At 32.6% G+C, this 22,664-nt stretch overlaps 3 protein-coding genes across 3 annotated transcripts; 1 reads left to right on the top strand and 2 right to left on the bottom strand.

Annotated features, from left to right (window-relative positions):
* Positions 1-1,737: 1,737 nt before the first annotated feature.
* LOC142982502 (facilitated trehalose transporter Tret1-like) lies at positions 1,738-9,878 on the bottom strand. The gene is made up of 9 exons (XM_076128979.1): positions 9,634-9,878; positions 9,176-9,285; positions 8,045-8,164; positions 7,424-7,579; positions 6,731-6,898; positions 4,308-4,440; positions 2,996-3,225; positions 2,412-2,606; positions 1,738-2,037 (listed from the first exon to the last, which is right to left on the bottom strand). The coding sequence occupies exons 1-9, from the start codon at positions 9,698-9,700 to the stop codon at positions 1,771-1,773; spliced, it is 1,446 nt and encodes a 481-aa protein (XP_075985094.1). The 5' UTR covers positions 9,701-9,878; the 3' UTR covers positions 1,738-1,770.
* Positions 9,879-12,965: 3,087 nt separating this feature from the next.
* Positions 12,966-14,776, top strand: LOC142982815 (uncharacterized). The gene is made up of 3 exons (XM_076129499.1): positions 12,966-12,971; positions 13,899-14,061; positions 14,613-14,776. The coding sequence occupies exons 1-3, from the start codon at positions 12,966-12,968 to the stop codon at positions 14,774-14,776; spliced, it is 333 nt and encodes a 110-aa protein (XP_075985614.1).
* A 5,603-nt stretch (positions 14,777-20,379) lies between these two features.
* Positions 20,380-22,615, bottom strand: LOC142982816 (uncharacterized; the record flags this gene model as incomplete). Its single annotated transcript, XM_076129500.1, has 3 exons — positions 22,592-22,615; positions 21,412-21,525; positions 20,380-20,520 (listed from the first exon to the last, which is right to left on the bottom strand). Coding segments are annotated over exons 1-3 (279 nt in total), but the record flags the coding sequence as incomplete, so codon positions are not given.
* Positions 22,616-22,664: the final 49 nt, after the last annotated feature.

Raw genomic sequence — 22,664 nt, forward strand, 5'->3', positions numbered from 1 at the left:
ATGGGGTTAAGAGAGAGTAGATGGCTGATTGAAAACATTCCTTCCATATTTGCCGTGGCATAAGGGTAAAGAAATGAATGAATGAGGACTGGAAATTAATCTAATTTGGGTAGCCCAATAATAACACATTTGAGCTACCAGCAGACTGAAAAGTACGTCCTGTCATTGCTCGTATTTTAATATTGTGGAGTTTTTACAAGGACCCATTGCTGCTATTACAGTTTGCAAGTTAATAATATAATATATTCAACATCAAATTTATTCATTTAGTTCAAATGCTGACACTTATGATATTCAATATATTTATGCTATTTATGTTGTACAAGAAGTACATACGTATTGTTTAATTTTCCAGATATTTTTTCACGTCTCCAACACGTTTTGCCGCGCACTGTGCTACGTTCAGACGCATGTTGAAATTATGCAAGAGGGTGGGGATTATTTTTTGAACTATAGTAATGTGAGTATTATCAAATTATATCTTTACCGGTAATTATACAATTATTATGCTCAATGCAGCAACTAGAAAGTCAAAGAATCCTCTATTATCTGAAACAAATTTCACTTATAAAAGCTAGATAGAAGTTTTTTTTGTAATTATTTGGCCTGTTGTATAATAATAATTATTTGTATATGAGAATCTTTATATAGCATTTTACATGAATCTTAACCTTTTTCTTTCTGTCTCTAATTTGCAGTTGAATTTCCTAGCATCGGTAATTTCGGCTATATTCTGGACATACAAGGACGCATTTACAGTATTTTCAGTGTGCATAAATTGTGAAAGATTCTACGTAGCTCTCGAAGACGCCGAAACAGCTTGTATTCAACTATTGGTCAAAAACAATTGTTCACGTAAGCTTTGCAATTATGACTATTTATTAATTCATGATCAAAACATTTATTTTTATAACATTTAGATCATCGTCATAATAATATCTGAGAAAAATATTTTCTTATCTTTATCATAATGAAGCCACAAAAATGTATACGTCTGAAAATAATATGTTTGACACTACAGAACTCGTTTAAAGTACCAAGATTAATTATTATTAAAATTTAATTTCCCCAATGAGCGAATAATCGCAAAAACGTGATCACAAAAACATGAACCGATAATTTTTTTTTTTTTAATTTTCAGACGATCAAAAAGAACTATGCAAGAAGATACTACTCTCAAAGAAGGAAAACTTCAGTAAAATGGTCGCATGCGGAGTGGTTGATGTCGACGCTTCACTACCTTTGAAACTTGTAGGACTTATCATGAACTACATCATTGTATTACTACAGTTTGCTTTGTCAGATGTTAATTAAATCAAGATTTCAAATACTTTGGTTTTTAATTTAATTTTTTAGCAGTAGATTTGAACGGTACATGACCCTACCTCATTTATTTATGTCGCATTTTTCTGCTGGAATGAGGACAGTAAAGCTTTTTGTGTAAAAATGCTCGAAAATTGGTAAGGAACAAAATATTGTTAGGTGTATCACCCCAACCACGCGCGACATCGCCAGAGCAAGACGTCACATATCTAATAAATCATTTATATTATTTTATTTATTTACAATATCTATTAATTTAGCGAAAACCCACACACTTCAAAGATTCTCGTATACTTATTTTGGCTCATTTTAAACCTAATATTTCAATACCATTGCCCATTTTCAGATAATGTTACAAATAATATTATATTCTTTTCCTATTCTTACTTAAAAGCTATAAAGTAAACAAATCAATAATTCAGTATCAAATATATTTTTAGTATCAATTTATCTATTTCTTTCAACATCATTTTCTGCTTCAAGCTTTTTCTCTTTTTTCGTCTTCAAATCTTCATAAATTTCTTCTAAACCTCTTAACTTCGTTTCTGGGAGTACCAGGATAGCATAAACAGCAGTAAGTAAACATACTGCACCGAAACAGTAGAAGGCAACGTGGAAGCCTATTTTGTTGACTATTGGTTTGTAGCATAGCATTTGCAGGAAAGCGGAGAAAGATCCGAGTGCGTTTGATGCTGCCATTACTGTGCCTCGGTACTGAAATGAAATAAAAATATTTTGTTAAAGCTCTCTTTACATTAGTATTTTGTTAATACTAATGTAAAGAGAGATTAGCTTTGAATCTATTAAGATGTATGAGAGCCAGTATTGGCTAACGTTTTTTGTTTTGACTTAATATTTCGGTTTTTGGGCCGTAAAGTCTGAGTTGTGTCATTGAGTGCAAATATAAATTACACCACTCTTTGTTGGTACATTCGTACCGACAAATTAATCGTTATTGGATCTCATCTGATCTCGTCTCAGGATTAACTTAAGTTCTTAGAAAGTACCTCTACAATTTTATCAACATCGAGGATAAAGCTCTGTGAACCGCGAACTCTACAAAACTAACTCAATCATAATAAACTCACCTTATAAGAAAATATTTCTCCCACAATGATAACAGAAATGGGCTGAAGCCCGAAAGAATCACAGAAGATGCACAGACAAAGTGTTGCTATCGGCAGCCAGTCTACTGCATGAAGGTCGTATCCTCGAGCCACGAACCACGACGCGAGCGCGCACATACTCAGTCCCGATACTATTGCTGTTAGGATGAATAAAATCTGTAAAGGGAGATTGGATCGTGTTATTAAGTAAACTTCACTGTGGGGCATTGGTCTCCTCCCTTAGTAAGGAAGGAGGTAGGCGTCAAGTCTACCAGCAGTGACTAAGTGCGGATTGGAAACTTTGCATATCCTCAAAATATGTGTTAAAAACTCTTAGGCATGCCAGGTTTTGTTGCGTGTTCAGAAACAGAGACATGATTTAAGGCGTGATTGCGTTAATTCAATAACATAATCAGTGTAACAAGAAAGTTATTAAAGTTAATTAATTAATGTCACACATCGCCAAATGGCACAAGTTAAATCCAACTCTTACTCTCTTTTAGCAAATCAAAATAAATCAACCTTTAGTCTTAATACCAAATTTTTTGTTCAACTTTCTCACTCACCTTCCTCCCAGCTCTCTCCACTAAACAAATTGCAGTAATAGATCCATAAACCTGCACTGCTCCTAACATCATAGACTGCTGGTTCGCAGTCAGCACCAGCCCTGAGCCTTCAGACGCATTGAAGAATATCTCTCCAGCGAAGTTCAGAACTGTGATGGCCCCACAGAACTCCCTTGCAAGAGCCACTACGAGAGCTATCTTGAAGGCTCGGAATAGAATCTTGTCTGTTACTGGAAATTAAAAATAAATACTATTAGATAGTGTTTCTGGTTAAATAGGTAGGTAGGAGACACTTATTATTGAGAATGGTAACGAATTCGATTGCAAAAGTATCAAATACTTTATTAGTGAGCATCAACAATATAAGTAAAAATTACTTATTACGTATATTAAATGAATCATTGTCGAAAATCAATTTACCAAAACAAATGAAACACAATTAGCAACTAAACTATATAGTATAGTTTAATATAACAAAACCTACAAATCATGTATTAAAGCGACAAAGAAAAATATGTAATTCCATAAACAAACTGAACAAGTTTATAACTATAAAAGTACTGAAAAGCATTGGCATGCAATTATATCAAAATATGGACTAAATAAACGGGAATATACGTCTCCGTCACATGAGATGCGAAACAATTGAACGTTAATGAGCTTGATTGATTTGATAAACGACGACGACGAAAAAATCTGTATCGATGAATGAATCAGATACAATTAAACTGCATATAATAATGGCTTATACACGTGCTCCACGCAGCATTTCTATTAAAAACTATTGCACTAGCGCGACTTCGTCCAGGTATAGTACGATTTCATCACTTTGATTTAATTCCCATAGGAATTTTGATCCAATCGATCCCATACAAATCTTGTCCCAGCAGTAAGAAACATATTAAAAAAGGATTATTTTTAGTTGAGTCGTTCAAGAATTATGGGCGTAGATACAAATTCACGTGCGGCGATTATTTTTTATTTATATAGATAGATAGTACAGACTTATTTGTTAATAATTGCCGCTTTTCGAAAAAGCTTAGTCCTGAAATTAATAGTTTTGTTAATCAAGCTTACTCGATCAATTATATAGTTCTTTAGGAGCGACGCTTTTGATAGTGAGAGTTTGGCAGTGAATTTGTATTTTGTTTGGTATAACCATCGAGAAACCGCATAATAATATAACTGTAGCTTCTTCAATAATTTTTTATTTTCACTACTCCTAACATCATTGTTATGTTGAATACTGTTAAAACATTAGTAGCACCTGAATAAGTATTTCATATATCTATTTCTATAGTTTAAAACTTACCAATAGCTTTGAATACAAATTTATTGCTGTCTGCATCTTTAGCTTGTTCCTTCTTGATTAGGTTCAGTTCGGTTAATACTTCAGCGTCATCTTCGTCCCTACATCTAAGCCATGCTAGACACCTGGCTGCTTCCTGAAAACAAATATATATAATTTATTTATTAATTTTTGTTTTTTATTTCTGAACTTTTTAATTGAGTAGTTCGGTCTTTCGAGAATTTAATATCCGTAATATTTAATAAAATGGGCTAGAAAGGAGTGTAGGACAGGTTATATAGTTGAATATAGGATTACTTAAAAAACAATAATGTAGAAAATTATGTAGAGAAGCGGAGTCTATCGACTTATATGCTTTCTATGCTAGCATCGCCAGTTCTTCAAGTTTGTTTTATTTACCGTCTCCTGCACTGTATTCAAACAAGACTTAATTTTAGTTACTAACATAACAGGCCTCAAAGTTAAAAATTTTACATCGTCTTAAAGCATCCTCAAGTCAATCAAATTCTCCAAAATAATAGTAACTGTATTCTTAACAATACAAACTAATGAAGAGCCATTTGCAAAACGGTATTTGTATATCATTAAGTCTTCAAATATTAGTGGAACATATCTTCGCATTAACGTGATCAAAGAATTCAATTGTTTGACTACGAATCTTAGCAAATAAATCTATTTGATTACTATGATGTCAGTCACCTTTAATAAGTTAAGAATTGCGAACCTCTTACAGGAAAATAATATTGATATTATCACGTATTTTATTTTTTCCAAAAACTACGCATTTGTTCTTTCTAAAGTCTATGACTAAAATTATGTTGGGCATTTATTAAGTAAGTATTATCTGCTCGCTTGTGTATATTATTTCACCTTCTTTTTAAGCCAGCTTGAGGTTAATTTTTGTCCAGTGATCTTTGTTTATTTTATGTCTTTAACTTTACTGAGTCACGAAGACTTCATAGACAAGCACTATTCAAGCATACATACTTTCGTATTTATAACACTGATATTGATGCGATTTGCGAGTGTTGTGTCTTTGATCGGTTACTGTATCCTAGATTCAACGGAATTTAGCACGATTAGCGAATATATAAAGCAATTCATCGAATTAATGTAGCATTAAAATTAATTTATGTAAGTGGAGTGTCAGTTAGTAGAAAAGTAGACCCTTAACATTACAACGGCATTTTAAAGTCACGTTATTTGACCGTGTTTAATAAAGTTCTAAATTTCATCTCTACATGTCATGTCAAATGTCTGGCGTAGTAGCTTAATTTTCTACTATTATCGACTACCGACAACCGGTCTGTCATCGAGAAATCTAATATATAAAATTCTCGTGTCACAGTTTTCGTTGCCATACCTACTCCTCCGAAACGGCTTTACCGATTTTCATGAAATTTTGTGAGCATTATGAGTAGGTCTGAGAATCGGCCAACATCTATTTTTCATATTCAGGTCAGCTAGTTTTGTATGAAAATCTGATCAGCGCCTCTGGCGGGTATCCTAGCAACAATTTTGGCAGTACATTCTAAATGTCAAACTCACGATACTCGACAGTACTGACTGTACAGAATCGCGCTAGGTCTATGACTCATGACAATAGTAAATAAATACAAGGAAAAACAAATATTGAAAGTTTTTTAAAGACCAGTATTTAAATTATCGCTTGAATTGTTTCGTAGAATGTGGATCGTTTTTAATTAATTCTGATAGATAAAACAGATAGTACATTGAATTGTTTCAATGATCGCGTAAATAACAGTAAATACGAGTATTTAGCCAAAACAATAATGTATTTAACTACATAGTACATAGTGTAGATAAAAATAATAACATACTTTCCAAGTATTGTTAGTCAAACTAGTATGGATAGTTATATATTTTTTTATTGATAATCTTAACCTAGAGGTAAAAACGCCTCTTTAATCATATTGAATGGGTTGCTAGTACTATTACACTAATTTACTTTTCGAAGCAGATAATTGTTGACACTTGCTGAAAATTTTGTACCACACGGAAAAGAGAGAGGTCCTTTAGTATAATCTCATGAAACTCCTACTAGTAGACTAATTCGGAAGACAGACAGCAGCTTTGTGTAATTGCAAACTATAAGTCGAAGCCATCAAAAACATTATTTAAAAACCCCCAAGTCTCTCTGCTCTGCCTCTCTGCCGTAAAAAGTTGTGAGATCCATGTAATACCAAGTCGATTAATCTATTTAGTCTCTACTTAAAGGACTTTCTTCCTTAAGTTATTACAAAAGCTAGTATCATACCAACATCAAAAATATTTTACGTTTTAAAAAAATAGATTGCAGATTCCTATCAGTGGTGAAAAAGGTAACATAACAAAAAAAATATTTTCATTTGATTCGACGGATTCTTAACAAAAATGGTCGCCAATATATATTTTCTTTTACTCACATCAATATCACCAGTCTTGACCAGATAGGAAGGAGATTCAGGCATCATCATGAACAGCACCATGTGGACCGCTGGTATAGCGAGACAGACCCACAGTATAGTCCGGTATTGTAGAACGTCGCCAATGATGTAAAGGAACAGGTTACCCGTTGTTTGAAATAGGACGATCTGTAATAAACAGCTTGTTGATATTTTGTAACCTAGATTTGATAAGAGTAGCTTTATTATGTAAGTAGTTGCAGTTGCGACGGAATATTATCTATCTATCGTATAGTTAGTGGTCAACCTAGTGTCAAAGTTGTTCAAGCCGACCGAAAGGCCTTTGACATCGCTTAACGATTGTTATCTAAATTGACAACATCTTGGAACAACTTTTTACGTGCCCTCCGAAGCACGGAGACGATTAGTTCTAATACCACTTTGCAGCCACTCATCTATAGGATGACTGCGCAAACAGTTGTTTAACCCACAGATCGTATACCGACTGATGAACACTATTGGCTATAAGCACCTTGCGGAATATATCATTATGAAATAGTAAGGAACAATTTATGCCTATGTGAGACATAAGAAAGTAATTGGCTTTGACAATGACACGGATCACTTTGATCACTCCAAAATAAAGACATGTTCCATTTCTAAGTTTCCTAATGAATAGCACCAATAGTCGAAAAGTCTTTTACAATTACTCACCAGGGATCCCAACATTCCTCTGACGGAGTCTTCACTGATCTCTTTAGTGTAGAGTGGACAAGTGACATAGGACCCGGCCATGATCACACCGACCAGTGCTCGAGCTAGCACGAACGCCCATGTATCCATTGATAAAAGCTTTATAGCCCAGCAACCCTGCAAGATTGGAAAATTATTGATTTGTTTGTGTAAAACGTCTTAATCATTCATTTATGAACGTCATGTGAAGTGAAAATCTTCTATAATTAGGTATTTCAGAAATTTGTTCCTATGTTGTTTTGTTACTATTGAAAAGTTGATCTACTTGAAATCACAATTTACTAGTCGGATTCGAAAAAAATCTTCAGTTAAACGTAGACCACATCACACCCATTTATGGGAAAACTAAAGGTTATTAAATATAAGTCTGCGATCTACAAGGAGCATAGTATTCTTTGTTAAAACGAGAGAATGTCGAGCTACTATCATATGTAATATTTCAATGCCACTATTTCTAAAATATTTAAATATAAGTTTTTTTTACAATAAATTCAATGACTATAGCATTTATTCTTCATGATATTATTCAACTAAACTCTTAATTTTTCATCGATTACTATTTTCTTACTATCATCTACTTACAAAACCAGTTGCTGATAAGAAAAACATAGCATTTTTTCTTCCAATCGTGTCTGTTAGGGCACCCATGCCGAACGCTGCTGGCATACAGACTATGTAAGCAACGGCTGCCATACACGACACCTGATAAACAAAATAATTACAATCAATAATTTATGTATAACACCACGACTATTATATTCGACGGTGTAGGTATATATAATACACCCACGCTTTTGAAACCGCTAGTGTACCGCGTCTCACTATTTGCAATATAAGTCTTATATAGCAAGGGTATACAGTACCTATTGCCATGTACACGTTATCAAATTCTGGACTATAATTGAGAGATATTCTTACATTAATTAAAAAAGCCCAATAAAACTTTGCGCGACCCGGGAGTCGACCTCAGTAGGTACACTATCGCTCGAATCACAAAAGCAGTCGACTTAATACACAACTACGTCGAATTTATATGAAAATTCTCTATTGTTTTTAATCTACCATTTAAATGCTTTCTATACTTTTTACTAACATAAAAGAAAAATGCGCACGACTGTCTTTTATTTATTTTGAATCATTTGGGACAAGTAATAAATAATGATACAAAGAAAATAATTAAAGTTTTGGCGTTTTAGATATCTTCAAATTATACCAATAAGAACAAATATTTAAAGGTACTTAATGTACTTATCCCGATAAAATTATTACCAATAAATGTTTAGAGAAGTCTCCTTGCGAGAGCCTCTATCATCCTTTAAAACTTTAATTTGAATCTTAACCAAAAAAAGTAAAAAAAATAACAGCAGACATATTTCAACAATTCAAAATCTCTCAAAATATCATTTTCATCTAGTGTCGATGTAATGACAAGTTCCAATATAGCAATTCACGAAAAAAATGCAGTTGAATTATTTTTACGTGCGACAATCTTATTTCGGATTACTGTCATCAGTTACTAAAATTAATCCATTCTGTACTACTATCGAGTATTGATCAAGCTATCGAAAAAAATGTATCAAAATCTGATCAGCGCCTCTAATGGACGTCGTAAAAACTATTTTGGCAATAAATTTTAAATGTCAAATTTTCGTTATTCAATTAAACGCGCCACAGATCATGATTTTTTAATTTAGTGAATTATTTCATACTGACCTCAAAATCTGTTAACGGTGTTCCTCTAGGCGAATTATCTGACTGCAACAGCAGAGTCATAGGTGACATCCAGCCGATACTGGCTCCGTACACGAAGACGGGCATATTTACTACAAAACAATCAACATTTTTTTATTAGTTACCTTAAACAATCAATTTAATAATAAGTAAATTAAGGAGCGGTATCACAACATGCGATGAAGTATTTAATTACAGCTTGTCTCGTGCTGTTCTTTTCTTGATAGGTTACCCAAAAGCACTATCCATAGGCCATAAAACTGCCCCTTTATAATTTAAAATATCATAAATAAATTGTGGACAATTTCTTTTAACGTCATGATAATTTTAAAAAACTGAATCTATTCAGGTAAGTTTGAACAACGTGAAATATAATTGATAAAAATATGAATATGATAAATAAATGAAAAGAACAATAATATATATTTTTTCATACTTACTGAGTATAGCACATATTATCTGATTAATCTTGCTGCCTTCCCCAAACAAAAAATAATATTTATTCATATTAATTAACTAAAAAAAGAAACTCAAAAAAAAACTCAAAAATCACTTCCACAGCACTCACAAATTATCACAGAAAGTCAAAAACATTTTTACAAAAAATAAATTTAAAACGAGCTGCACTCCGAAATGGCCGACTTCGTTCGCGAGCCTTCATCGACTGTGTTGTAGAGCTGCGGAATTAATCTTTATGTGTTTGTATGTGTGACCACAGTTATTTGTTCAATGGAACATCTTATTGACACCGTGATCCCGTGCTGCTGGACACTTGTTTATAGAAAGTGAATAAAACGTGATAGAACTTATTATTGATATGAGCACGTGTTCTTGAAGTAAATAAGAAAGCTATTTCTTGAGGCCAAAGTGCTATTGTGGTTTCTAATTTTGGTCGGTTAATTCTTAATGCTGATGAAGATGGAGAGACGAGCTTAACGTCTAAAACTCAGAATTGATTATAATAAGAAGCCTTGGGGGAGGCCTTTGCTTAGTGAGATGATGTAAGTTAAAAATAATATTCTCAAATTAAGTGTGTCTCTGTGGCGCGGTCGGTAACATAGTTATGCACTCGTATATCTATTATCTGCTGTCTTTTAGCTGAACAAGTCGGCATTACGAGCTTTCGGGTTTGATTCCAGTGTCAGGCAAAATACTATTCTCATTAAATTCATATCAGATTATACTTAATAGTAGTCCAAAAATTTGGTAGCAATCCCAGTATATGACAATAGACTCGCCCTTATTATAAACGACTAACATTGTAAATGGAGACTCGCGGGTGTATTTCACCAGACATTAAACATTAAATATTATAATTATGCTAGAGGCCGCCCGCGACTTCGTCCGCGCGGAGACTCGTGTAAATCCCGATTCCTTAAGAACTCTGAGATAAAAAGGAGCTTATGTGTTATTCTGGGTCTTCAACGATCTATATGTCAAATTTCATCGTAATCGGTTCAGTAGTATTTGCGTGAAAGAGTAACAAACACATACATACATTAGCAGGATTAGAGTTTAACAGGTACGATGTTATGCGTGTGTGTGTTCTCAGTTCTGTTCCCAGCATTAACATGGGGTTAACGATCTTAATGGCTAAAAATATCTTCCTTGCGCCTGCTCCACGGTGGTTTAAACGAGCCTATCCAGGTTATACTTATAAAAAAACCTAAAAAATACCATCTGTCTAAGAAACTGGATCCATCAGAATTAATTACTAGTACTTAACGTGATTGCTAGAATGTTCAGGGAGGAACAATAAGGCCATTGGTTTATTAATTGTATCAAAATAGCTACGAAATGTAACGGGTTGAATTATTAACTATCGAAATATTTTTTTTCTATCGTTAAGTAATGATTCGTCTTGTCTATCTTCAATATCATCAGTCTAATTTAATTTGTAGTTAATTTCCACTACTTCAATATTAATACAAAATTGAATTTATTACAATATTTGTCTGCTGTAAGTTAAGGATTAAACATGGAAAAATAGTTTTTGAAAAACTTAGTTCATTTTGTAAAACTAATAAAGAAAGGAGTAGATTAAAAAATATATTTAAAAGTTGATAAAATATTTGGAATAGTATCAAGAAGTCGAAATTAATTGGAAATTTACCAATTAATTTAATTAATTAGTTAAAAGCCTAAAACAGTATTATATTTTAATACAGTAATTTATAATCTAGCCGCCGAAATTAATGATAAATTAAATTGATTAGAATGATTATGTTTATAGCACCGCTTCTCATTTGTATACATTTTGTTAAGCTACCAACTTACGAAAACAAATTATCGAGAGGAAAATAATATTATATAGTAAACAAGACACATTATTTATTTTCATAATACGATTGTAGCTTGATTCTCTACTACTATCGACTACCGAGTACTACCGACAACCGGCTTGTCATCGAGAAATGTTTTTGGCAGTACATTCTAAATGTCAAACTCTCGATACTCAACAGTACAGATTATACAGAATTGCGCTACTGGAGAATTTAAACGTAAAATGCCTGAAGTAAGAGTTGGCGCAATGAAACGCTACGAAACAAAAAGGTTTAAAGTGAGACCACGTTTAAAAGACAAATCAAAAGTAAAAAACCATCATATGGAATTTTTACTAGACAACTTACTGACGAAAGATTTTCAAAAAATGTTATTTCCAATGCATATTGTCGTTAGATTATTCGTATCCTGCAAATACACGGTGCGCGATAATTTTATCACACCAAATAGAAAAGTATATAATACAGTCGTTTCTTTGTTCGTTTTATCTGTGATCATCATGTATGGCTATCGGACTGTCTCCAGAATCATTACTTTTGTGTATGGAGCCAAGTTCGCTATTATTGCACTCACATTATTCCTAGTGTACTCTTTAAACTTATGTTTGTGCGTCTCTCAAAATATTTTCTACGGGCATAATACTATTTTGATGATTTTGCACCTTCAGATCGTCAATAACTTGATTAAATTCAGTAAAGACAGTGTCAAAAAGGTTTTTATTTGGAACTGTATCGCCTGTTATGGGACTATTGTTCTAAATTTGTGTTTGTTTATTTTTTTCTATGGAGTCCATGATTATTTTCAAGTTACTGATATGTTCGTTGCTTATTTCTTCGCGGCGTTCGATGTTAATGTGATTTATGCTATTTGTGTTATAAATTTACTGACGAAGTATCTGACTGAATGGAATAATAGTATTTTATACGATATTCATGAAAATGACAATGTTCTTACCAAGATGCTTGAAACATATCAGAACATTTTGGCGGCTTATAATTTGTTTAAAAAGAATTTTCGGATACTGGTGAGAATAATTGATAATTTACTTTTTATACATGTACTAGCTGACCCGCACAACTTCGCTTGCGTAACATAAGAGAATCATAATTTTCCCCGTTTTTGTAACATTTTTCACTGGTACTCTGCTCCTATTGGTCGTAGCGTGATGATATATAGCCTATAGCCTTCCTCGATAAATGGGCTATCTAATACTGAAAGAATTTTCATTCATTTCAAATCGGACCAGTAGTTCCCGAGATAAGCGCGTTCAAACAAACAAACAAACTCTTCAGCTTTATAATATTAGTATAGATGTATTTGTGTGGTCTATTTGTTAATATACTTTAACTAGTACCTTTATAAATGAATAAATGTACGACGTGTCAGTCAGTTTGTCATGATTTTATTTGTTTCCAGATTTTTCTACTAGCGGCAGGCACTTTTATCCGTTCCTTGTGCTATCTGCAATTACATTTTGAATTGTTTAAACATGAAGGTATGAATAAGGTTAGTATGATGATAATATTACTGTATTATATTCCCCTGGTACGAACGTAGCAGGTAGCTTTGGCATACATATAAATAATTAATCTGTGTATATCCAAAATAATGTAACCGTAACAAACACCAAACGGTCATTGTCTCCATATTATACGCTACACACGCACCTAAGTTAGTGAAATATGCCTATTATCTTTATATACATATATATTAAACTGAACTGCCTCTGTGGCGCGGTCGGTAGTATATGCAGCTGCCGTGCGAGAGGTCTCGGGTTCGAATCCTGGGTCGGGCCAAAAAGTCTTATCTGAGATTTTCTGTTAAGAATTTCTTAGAGATTGTCCGGAGTTGGGAAGTTGAGGTCGAAGACCTCCGTGCCTCGGAGAGCATATTTGAAAAGCCGTCGGTCCTGCGCCTGACCCTTCACTGGTCGTGTCGGTTATCCGTCCCACCAGACTTTGAGAGTAATGGAATAGAGAGTGTACTTGTGTATTGTGCACACACTTGGACACTATAAACAAAGTCCTGCACAGATGGCCAGTTTCAATGAAACTGACCGCCGTAGTCGTATATCGGCTAGGAGGACATTATTATATATATAATTCTTCTGTAAGTGTGTATGTCACTAAACTTCTCTTATACGACTGGACCGATTTTGAAGAAATTTTTTGTGTGTGTTCAAGGGGACCTGAGAATGGTTTAGATTCACAATTTTGCCCGCTGGACAATGATTTTTTATTTAATTTTTATGGCAAAACAAGGTTTGCCGGATCAGCTAGTAACCATATAAATATGTAGATTTTTACTAAATTTTTTTCTAAAAATCTATTTTTCCGACTGCGTTGTGTCTATTTTTTCGTCAATATCGTTGTCCAAATGTATGAATTTGTTGTAAAATAAATATTAACGTCAATATTTTCAGGTCACTTCAGTTCGTCTAATGGTCATTGCAACGGCTGTTGCTTGGGTGATGAAAGATGTATATTTAGTGGCCTTAATATGTATGCAGTGTGAAAAGTTTTACTTAGCTGTAGAAGACGCTAATAGTTTGTGTGTATTACAATCAAAACGAAGAAATCGTCAAGGTGAGTGCAATTTTTATTTAAATTTTTTAAGCTACAAACTTTGCACCGTAAGTAAGTATAGGGTATAAAACGTCAGTCCTACAAAATAAAGTCAAATATACTATAATAATCGAACATTATAATGTATCCTATATCAGTAGCTCGATTCTCTACGACTATCGACTACCGACAACCAGCCTGTCATCGAAAAAAATTGTATTAAAACCTGATCAGCGCCCCTGACGGGCCTCGTAGGAACAATTTTGGCAGTACATTCCAAATGTCAAACTTTCGATTCTCGACCGTGCCGACTGTACAGAATCGCGTTACAGTAACTCAATTTTGTATAATCGGAATTATCAAGTATCGGAAGTTTGACATTTAAAATATAGGTACTACAAAAATAGTTACCACGACGACCGCTAGGGACGCTGACCCGATATTGCGTTGAAAATCGAGCTACTGGTTTGCATTTTTATTCGACATTCGATAGTAGTAGAGAGTCTTCTGCCACGCTCTAGAAGAGCCAATATATTGTGAACCTAAAATTTACTCTGCTTTTATTATTTTAGATCATTTTCATCGTGTATGCAAGTCTGTGCTACAGCTGAACGCCGGCTCGTTCAGTAAGATGAGCGCGTGTGGAGTGTTCTATGTGGACGCTACGTTACCGCTGCGTCTGATGCAACTACTTACTAACTATATCATTGTACTACTGCAGTTTGTTTTCTTGTAGGGCTTTTTTTTTAATAACCCATATCTGTCCCACTGCAGGGCAAGGGTCTCCTCCCGAACGAGGGGGAGGGGTTAGGCCTTGAGTCCACCACGCTGGCCAAGTGCGGGTTGGGGACTTTGCATGCCCTCAATAAATGTATTAAACAAATTTTAGGCATGCAAGGTTTCCTCACGATGTTTTCCTTCACCGTTAGAGCAAGTGATAATTATTTCTAAGGACTGTAGGACTTTAGTTGCTTATAAATTAATTGCAGGTATTTTGTGTATATAAATATTTATAAGTATCAATCAAAATTGTACTTGATTTGTATTACATGTTTTTTAAGCTTGCTTACGAGTATATAATTTTGCCTAACGCCTCGACCTGAAACCATGAAATGTAAGTTAGATTCTCATTCGGATTAGCAAAGTTTTTTTTCGTATTGTCATAGTTAAAATATTAAGATCAAAAGCAATATCGTAACAAAATCGATTAATTAGATTCGTGATGAAATACATGTACATTAACAATTTTTTGACAGTGAATCATTAAGTCCAAATTTCATTATCTACATGATTTATTGTCATTGAATGTAATATATCATTTTTAAGTTCCTTTTTTTCTCATCATTTGTTCCATTTCCATGTATTTGTTATAATTTTCATATTATTAAATTTATTTTATTATAAATATATTAATAATCTTATCCATGTGTTTGGCTTTCAACTCGGCATTTCAAGTTCTCCTATAGTGATATCAAGATAGCATTTGTCTTTAGCAACGAACAAATACAATTATAATTCTTTAAAACTGTTTCGACTCATTAATTAATGGTCATCTATCTCAATTTAGGCATTTATAGTCGTCTCACATTTCATAGGACCAATAAAGAAATATCGAATTTATGAGCCGAATATAAGCACTAAAGAATAATAAGACACACTAACGAAAAGCCTTGTAAAGACAAAAAGCAAGCAAATTACGTTTCACTAGTTGATGAAATTAAGTATACAACAATAACAATGAAAAAATCATTCAAAACGACAACTAAAATATACGCAACAGAATTTCTACTGAACAATATACTAAAGAAAGATTTCCAAAAGATGTTATACCCTCTTCATGTGATGCTAAAGCTGTACCTTGGGATATCCAAATATACGATTTGTAATAACTTTATAACTCCCAATCGAAAAGTGTACAGTGTTGTTACTTTGAGTGTTACGTCAGCAGTTGTTTTATTATACGGTTCTCGGACCTTACTACAGTGTATTGACCTGTTCAAAGCGGTGAACGGACGTTCAATCATCCTCTACATCACTATTGTTTTATACTTATTCTATTCCATCAGCCTGATCTCCACTGTCATCCAAAATATTATTCACAGTCCTAACAATGTCCTTTTGATTCTCAAACTTCAAAATATTCATGAATCTGTAAATTTTAGCAGCAAAAATATTACATTCATCTGTATTTTCAATTGGATTGCCAGTTTCGTGACTTTAATATCAAATATATTTTTATGTATAGGATATTATAATTCTCCAAATAATTATTTCGATGTTTATGATTCTGTGATCGATATGATGTTTGCATCAATTGATATGAATCTAACTTATGCCTCTTGCCTTTTGTTGTTATTGACTAAATACCTAACTGAATGGAACAATCTTTTCATGACAAATGAAAATGAGGTTGAGTACTTTACGAATATGCTTGAAATATATCGTAATATTTTAGAGGCTTATGATTTATATAAGAAGATATTTCAAGTTTTGGTGAGATCATTGAATATTTCAGATAAGTAGAAACGAAATTACATAGCTACATAGCTAATAATAATGAAACAAATTCATTTCAGTTTCTGAACCATGTCATAAGCACGGTTTTCCGAACATTGTGTTACATTGAAATGCATTTCGAGTTATTGAAAATGGGATCTTTTAAAGTAAATATACTTTTTTTTTATTCATTTTACAAGAGTCACTTTAGCAATGTTGACAATCTTAAATTTGTTTAGTTTCAGTTAGCAGATAGTAGAAAAATATTATGCGCGTATTTTTTTCTTTTTGTTCAATCATATAATTTCGGCGATATATTGAGTTGCATGCTGCTACTCCCTAACTTTATTGCTATTCAACATAGTCACTTTTGGCTGTTATTTTATGAAAAAAATACGTGTCTAATATTTTTCAATCATTTGATTGAACCAAATAGAAATTTTGTTTTATTTCTTCAGAGACGACCTTAGGTAGTTTCTAGTATACAAAACATTTTACTATATCTTAATTCCGTACCTTTTGCAGCGATTGTTCTTTCTTGATATTATGGCTTTTATGAAGAACAAACTGACTCGCGCAACTTCGCTTGCGCCACATAAGAGAGAATGGGTGAAAATGTTCCCTGTTTTTATAACATTTTTTACTGCTACTCTGCTCCTATCGGTCGTAGCTTGATGATATATAGCCTATAGCCTTCCTCGATAAATGGAATACCTAACACAGATTTTTTCAAATCGGACCTGAGAAAATAAACAAACAAACTCTTCAGCTTCATAATATTAGTATAGATAAAAAGTATTTTCATTTTAAGCACAATTCTCTGCCTGTTATCATATCGACTGGTCTCTGGGTGACCAAAGATGTTTCACAAATGTTCTGGAGCGGTATGGTTTGTGAGAGGTTTTATATTGCTATTGAAGATGCCGACAATGCGTGTTTGATGAAATTGATGAGCCCCGACTGTAAAGGTTTGTATATGACAAATACTAGGTCGGGGAAAAAGTCTTTTCGCATTATAGTATGAATGAACTTATAATAAAATCTCTTTGGATTCAAGAATCACAAATGAGTACTTACACGGTTTTTTCCAGGTTTCTTTCAGTGAGCTGGTAAGGTACCCAAATGTCAAGCTTTTTTGTGTACTATAATGCGAAAAGACCTTTTCCTCGTCATAATAGTTACTAAAATTTATAGTTTTAGAGCTATTCTAGATGACAATGATAAGATTTTTACTTTAGTTACTTTTTCACCACATTAAATATTGACCACCATCAGGTAAATTTATTGTATGTAAAACTTCTGGGGCAAATATGTATGTGCAATAATTAATGATAATTTGTATACGCTGTCACATTTTCAATAGTACTTTGTTTTATTTGTATGAAGATATAAATTTCATTGTTGCTATTGGTCCGGATAGTTAGACATATTTTTGACGCCCAATGTAAAAACACTTAAGAAACTGGTTCAATTTCCCATAGCACGATTCTCTACTGTCGAGTATCGAGAGTTTGACATTTTATAAGGTCCTGCAGAAATAGTTCCTACGTCGTCCGCTAGAGGCGCTGATCTTCATACAACATTTCTCGATAGCCAGTTGTCGGAAGTCGATACTGTTTACTTTTATAAAACTGAATCTTTTTTTTGCCAATAACTTTCCATCGATTTCTTATTTAATTGTTAGGTAACTATAGAATAAAAAAATGATGGAATCTTTGATATTAATCATCGATCCTTTAAATGTTCATTTCACCATCTTGCAATCAAGGAAACTGGTAGATCTTACTTCATGGATATTGAGACATCATGGCTTAAAATTTAAGCTTTGTGTCAAGCAACATTGGTTCTAATTTTAGAAATTTAAATAAAGTACTTAACTGCGTTTGCGATAAAATTTTAAGACTTGATTTGTTCTTTCCTCTTACATCATGTTGTGAAATGATTACATACCTACAAAACAGTCGTTCAAAATACTGTACTAGTTTATATTTCCCAGTATTTTGATACTAATATAATTATCACCGAAAAAAACCACTTAAAAGCAATATATTACTTTAAGTAAGGCCCCGTAACCAATATGATCATTGACCATCATATTTGTATACGTATGCATTGATGATATTAAGACCTCATCAAATATAGGTCAAATTTCAATGAAATAGGTGATTAGAGGTAACCAACAAGAAAATACAGACAAATTGAAAACTTCCTCCTTCTTATTGAAATCGGTTGAAAACTTTTTGATATTACTTAATTATTGATTTGATTAGAAGGAAAGGATTGTATTGTATTACTCTCGTGTCAACTGCACGTTTGGTGCAGTGGTTAACGTGATCACCTCGCTGCAGTTACCGTACCGCGTGTGGTTGCTTCGAATCCCACAAATACTGAGTGTTCTGAACCTGGTTGTTGATTTATCTGTATAAGTATCTATTTAAAACTATGTTTATCAGTTACTTAGTTAACATTTTACAAGATCTGCTGAATTTCTAATGTAATGATCGGTACCTTGTCTTAAGATATTTAAAGCCATTTTTTTTATTTACAGAAAACGTCCGACTCGTATGCAAGACGATATTAAAGTTGAATAAAGACTCGTTCGCTAAGATGAATGTTTGCGGAATGTTCAACATTGACGCTGAATTGTGTGTCACATTGTTGCAAATACTTACTACTCATTTTATCGTGCTACTGCAGTTTGCTGTCCAGTGAAGTATAAAGCTTGAGCATCAAGAATGTTTTAAGGATATTTTACCTGTTGTAGCACAGGCCTAAAAACATATTATCTAACGAATCCTAATGGTTTTAAATTTTCGTTACTAAAAAACTTGTGTTGGATTTGCTACGACAGTGATGGTTCTATATAATACTTATTTTGTTTGTATATGACTGATACTAAATAAAGTCCGGTAAAATATAATAATATTAATGTTTAAGACTAACATGCGTTTCATTTTGCCAAATCCAAATAAAAAACATAACTCATTATTGTTTCACTGTCGGACAAAGGTCTACAAGAAAGAAGGATTAAGCCTTGATTCCACGACGCACTATTTAAAAATTGGAAACTTCCATTATAAATAATACTATTCAATAAAATATTATAAAGAATTACCCGTGGTTTGGTTTAATTTACAGTGTTTTTACAATGATAAAATAGTTATTAAATTAAATATTGTAAAAATTATCCATGTTGAAGTTCGATTTTTTACGATAACATAGTCAAAAACCGACTTTTCAAATACAATAATCAAAAACTTTTCTACAGTAGTGCAAATTGTAATAAGACGATAATGTAACTAGAGAATAGTCCCATCATTTTCATCATCATCATGGCTTCAATGCGAAACGGTCCACATACTGTCATTTTACGAAATGAAACTTTGTGAAGCCTTTGGATATTCTTCCATACTTTTTTGTTATTATCTGCAACAAAAAAAGTTAAGAATCTTGCATTTAGATTTATTTATTTACTTATTATGGATCCCCAACAAGAAATACACATTACGAAAACAGAATTACATGTAATGTGAGTGACATAAAGATTAAGATTTAGTTGTGACTGAGTGAAATTCCAATAAAAAAATCGAATAGGCTAAAATTACATCGTTGCTTATTTACGTTTATGTGAAACTGATCTTAAAATCTTACATCGTAATTCAAGTCATCATAAAAAAAGAACGTTTTAATTATCGTCATGTATTGTATGTAATTGAAACATACCTATCCCATCCCTTCTAATTTCTTAGCACAGTCAAAAATATATAAAAAAAATTATGACTTGTTATACTATAAATGTATTTAATTAGTAAACAATGGTCACCACTTACCCGGATAAGAAGATTTCAATATAAGAATACATATATCCTGAGCCTCTTTCAAAGCAGAATAAAATTTCTCACATTGCATGCACAAAAATGTCTCCAATAAAATATTCTTGAGTACCCAAAGGCATATTGATGAAGCCTCCAAAACCACTTCCTTCTAAAATGTTCACAAAATCATCTATCAGTGGTATATTTAGGTTAAAAGAAGTAGGAGATTAGGATAAGGGGGAGGTAAAAACAATATACTAATGGCCGAATGCAGAAATGGTATAAAATTTTAAGTTATGCTCAAAAATATATTTGTCGCTACGAAACACGTCAAAGTGACAAAAAGATTTGATGAAAGATTGCATTAAGTTGATAGACATTTCTTTGTTCGACCAATACAATACTAACAATATTTTCAGTTAGATAAGTAAGGGTAAAAGGTTTGCCAAGAAATAAACGAAATTACGGAAGAAGACAAAGCGACAATTTGTTTTAGGACAAGTCCGAGCGCGTTCTAGACAGAAAAGAAAATATACATAGAGATATAATTTTGGAATTAATCATACTTACATATGTCGTGTAATGTATGCTAATTGTGAAAAATTGTATAATAATTTGAACATGTATTAATGCGTGGATAAATGTTTGAACCATATGATGGACAACCTGGAAATATAAAAAAAATACTAGCATCTCCAAAATATTAAACAAAATATGAGGCTCAGACAATAATTCAAAATTATTTATATGTGTCAATTGAAGGCAAGCAATATATGAAATGCAAATATTTTAGAGAAGCGTTATTAATAGATGCAGTCAAACTTACGAAATACCGAAAACACTTTTGATAAATTTGATAACATCTCAATATTTTAACATAAGTCTCCAGCATTTTCTTTGCAATATCATTTTCTATATCCTGAGCATTCAATTCTTGTTTGTTCCACAAAACCAGTTTGTCTTTTAGAACTATCATTAATCTGATAGCATATAACATATTTATGTCAAAACAAATCAACATATTAGCATGAGTTATAACAACTATAGAAGCGCGAAAGACCCAATACACGTAACAGGTAGTGAAAACATAATATAAGAAAAGTAGCCACACGCAAATCCAGTTTCCAATAACATAGTACTTGAAAGATCTTTCATCATTGAAGTGATGATGAATCTCTTGAAAGATAAGGACAAAATCAATATTGTTCTTACTGTTGATGATGTTAATTGCAAAGTTAATGACAAACCCGGTGAAGTAGAAGCCGAAACTTAAAATCGATTGGGTATAATGAAAGGCACCGAAGTAATCTTGATAGCCAGATATGTAGATCAGAATAATGTCCCTATAGACACTGATTGCTAAGAAAACAAAGACCACACACAACGAAATAAAATTAGTCGTAAGATTGTTGTAAGTAATGAAATTATCTTTGATACAATATTTGGGGCAGAAGATAAAATTCTGCATTAAGTTTAAAGGTCTAAGCATTGCTTGAATGTCATCGTGAACATAATTGTTTAACAAAACTTCAACATAAAATTTTTGATGCAAGACACTTTTGGTTTTGATGAATTTCATTTTATATTTGAAGCCCTTGGGAAAGGGTTTTTGGATACGAACACGTCAACAATGCATTAATTTAAATAAAAGCTTCAATTTCTTGTCGATACTGTTTGCGTATTATGACTTATAAAGTTCGATTAGTTTTTCATGTAAGGTTGAAAACACATGAGGTAGTTTTAATAAAACGAATTTTGAATAAACTATTTTATTTATTTGTTAAGACAGAAAAAAAAACAATTTATATTCGTACCTACATTATAACATAGTGTTTCCCAGACACTTAAGTTCTGTACAACAAACTTCAAACGAGGCAGAATGGCACAAAAAAAAAATAGAAGAACATATTTAGAAGAGAGCTTTGATATACACATTATATCTAGATTGTTATAAATAAATTTGTGTATTTCTGAAATAATGTAAATGTACGAAACAGGACATTGTCAGCTTGATAAGATAAGGTTCTAAAATCTGAATCTTGTATACCTCGGACCGCTGCAAACCTAGCATAAAATACTTTCTACTAAGATTTCGGACTGAGCGATCTCATAATATTCAAACACTATAAAATATAAAAATAAATGTGTCCTTCATTACTCAGAGCTCTAATGGGTATTCACCATTAAGAAAATTAATTTGTTACATAAGTGCAATTACTTTTAATTCTAAAATTACTCACCGTCTTATTTACACTGTAAGACATTTAATTATTATTGGAATGTAATAATATTTAGTAACAAAGTACACGAATT

The sequence above is a fragment of the Anticarsia gemmatalis genome, chromosome 22, assembly GCF_050436995.1.
Source record: "Anticarsia gemmatalis isolate Benzon Research Colony breed Stoneville strain chromosome 22, ilAntGemm2 primary, whole genome shotgun sequence".
NCBI lineage: Eukaryota > Metazoa > Arthropoda > Insecta > Lepidoptera > Erebidae > Anticarsia > Anticarsia gemmatalis.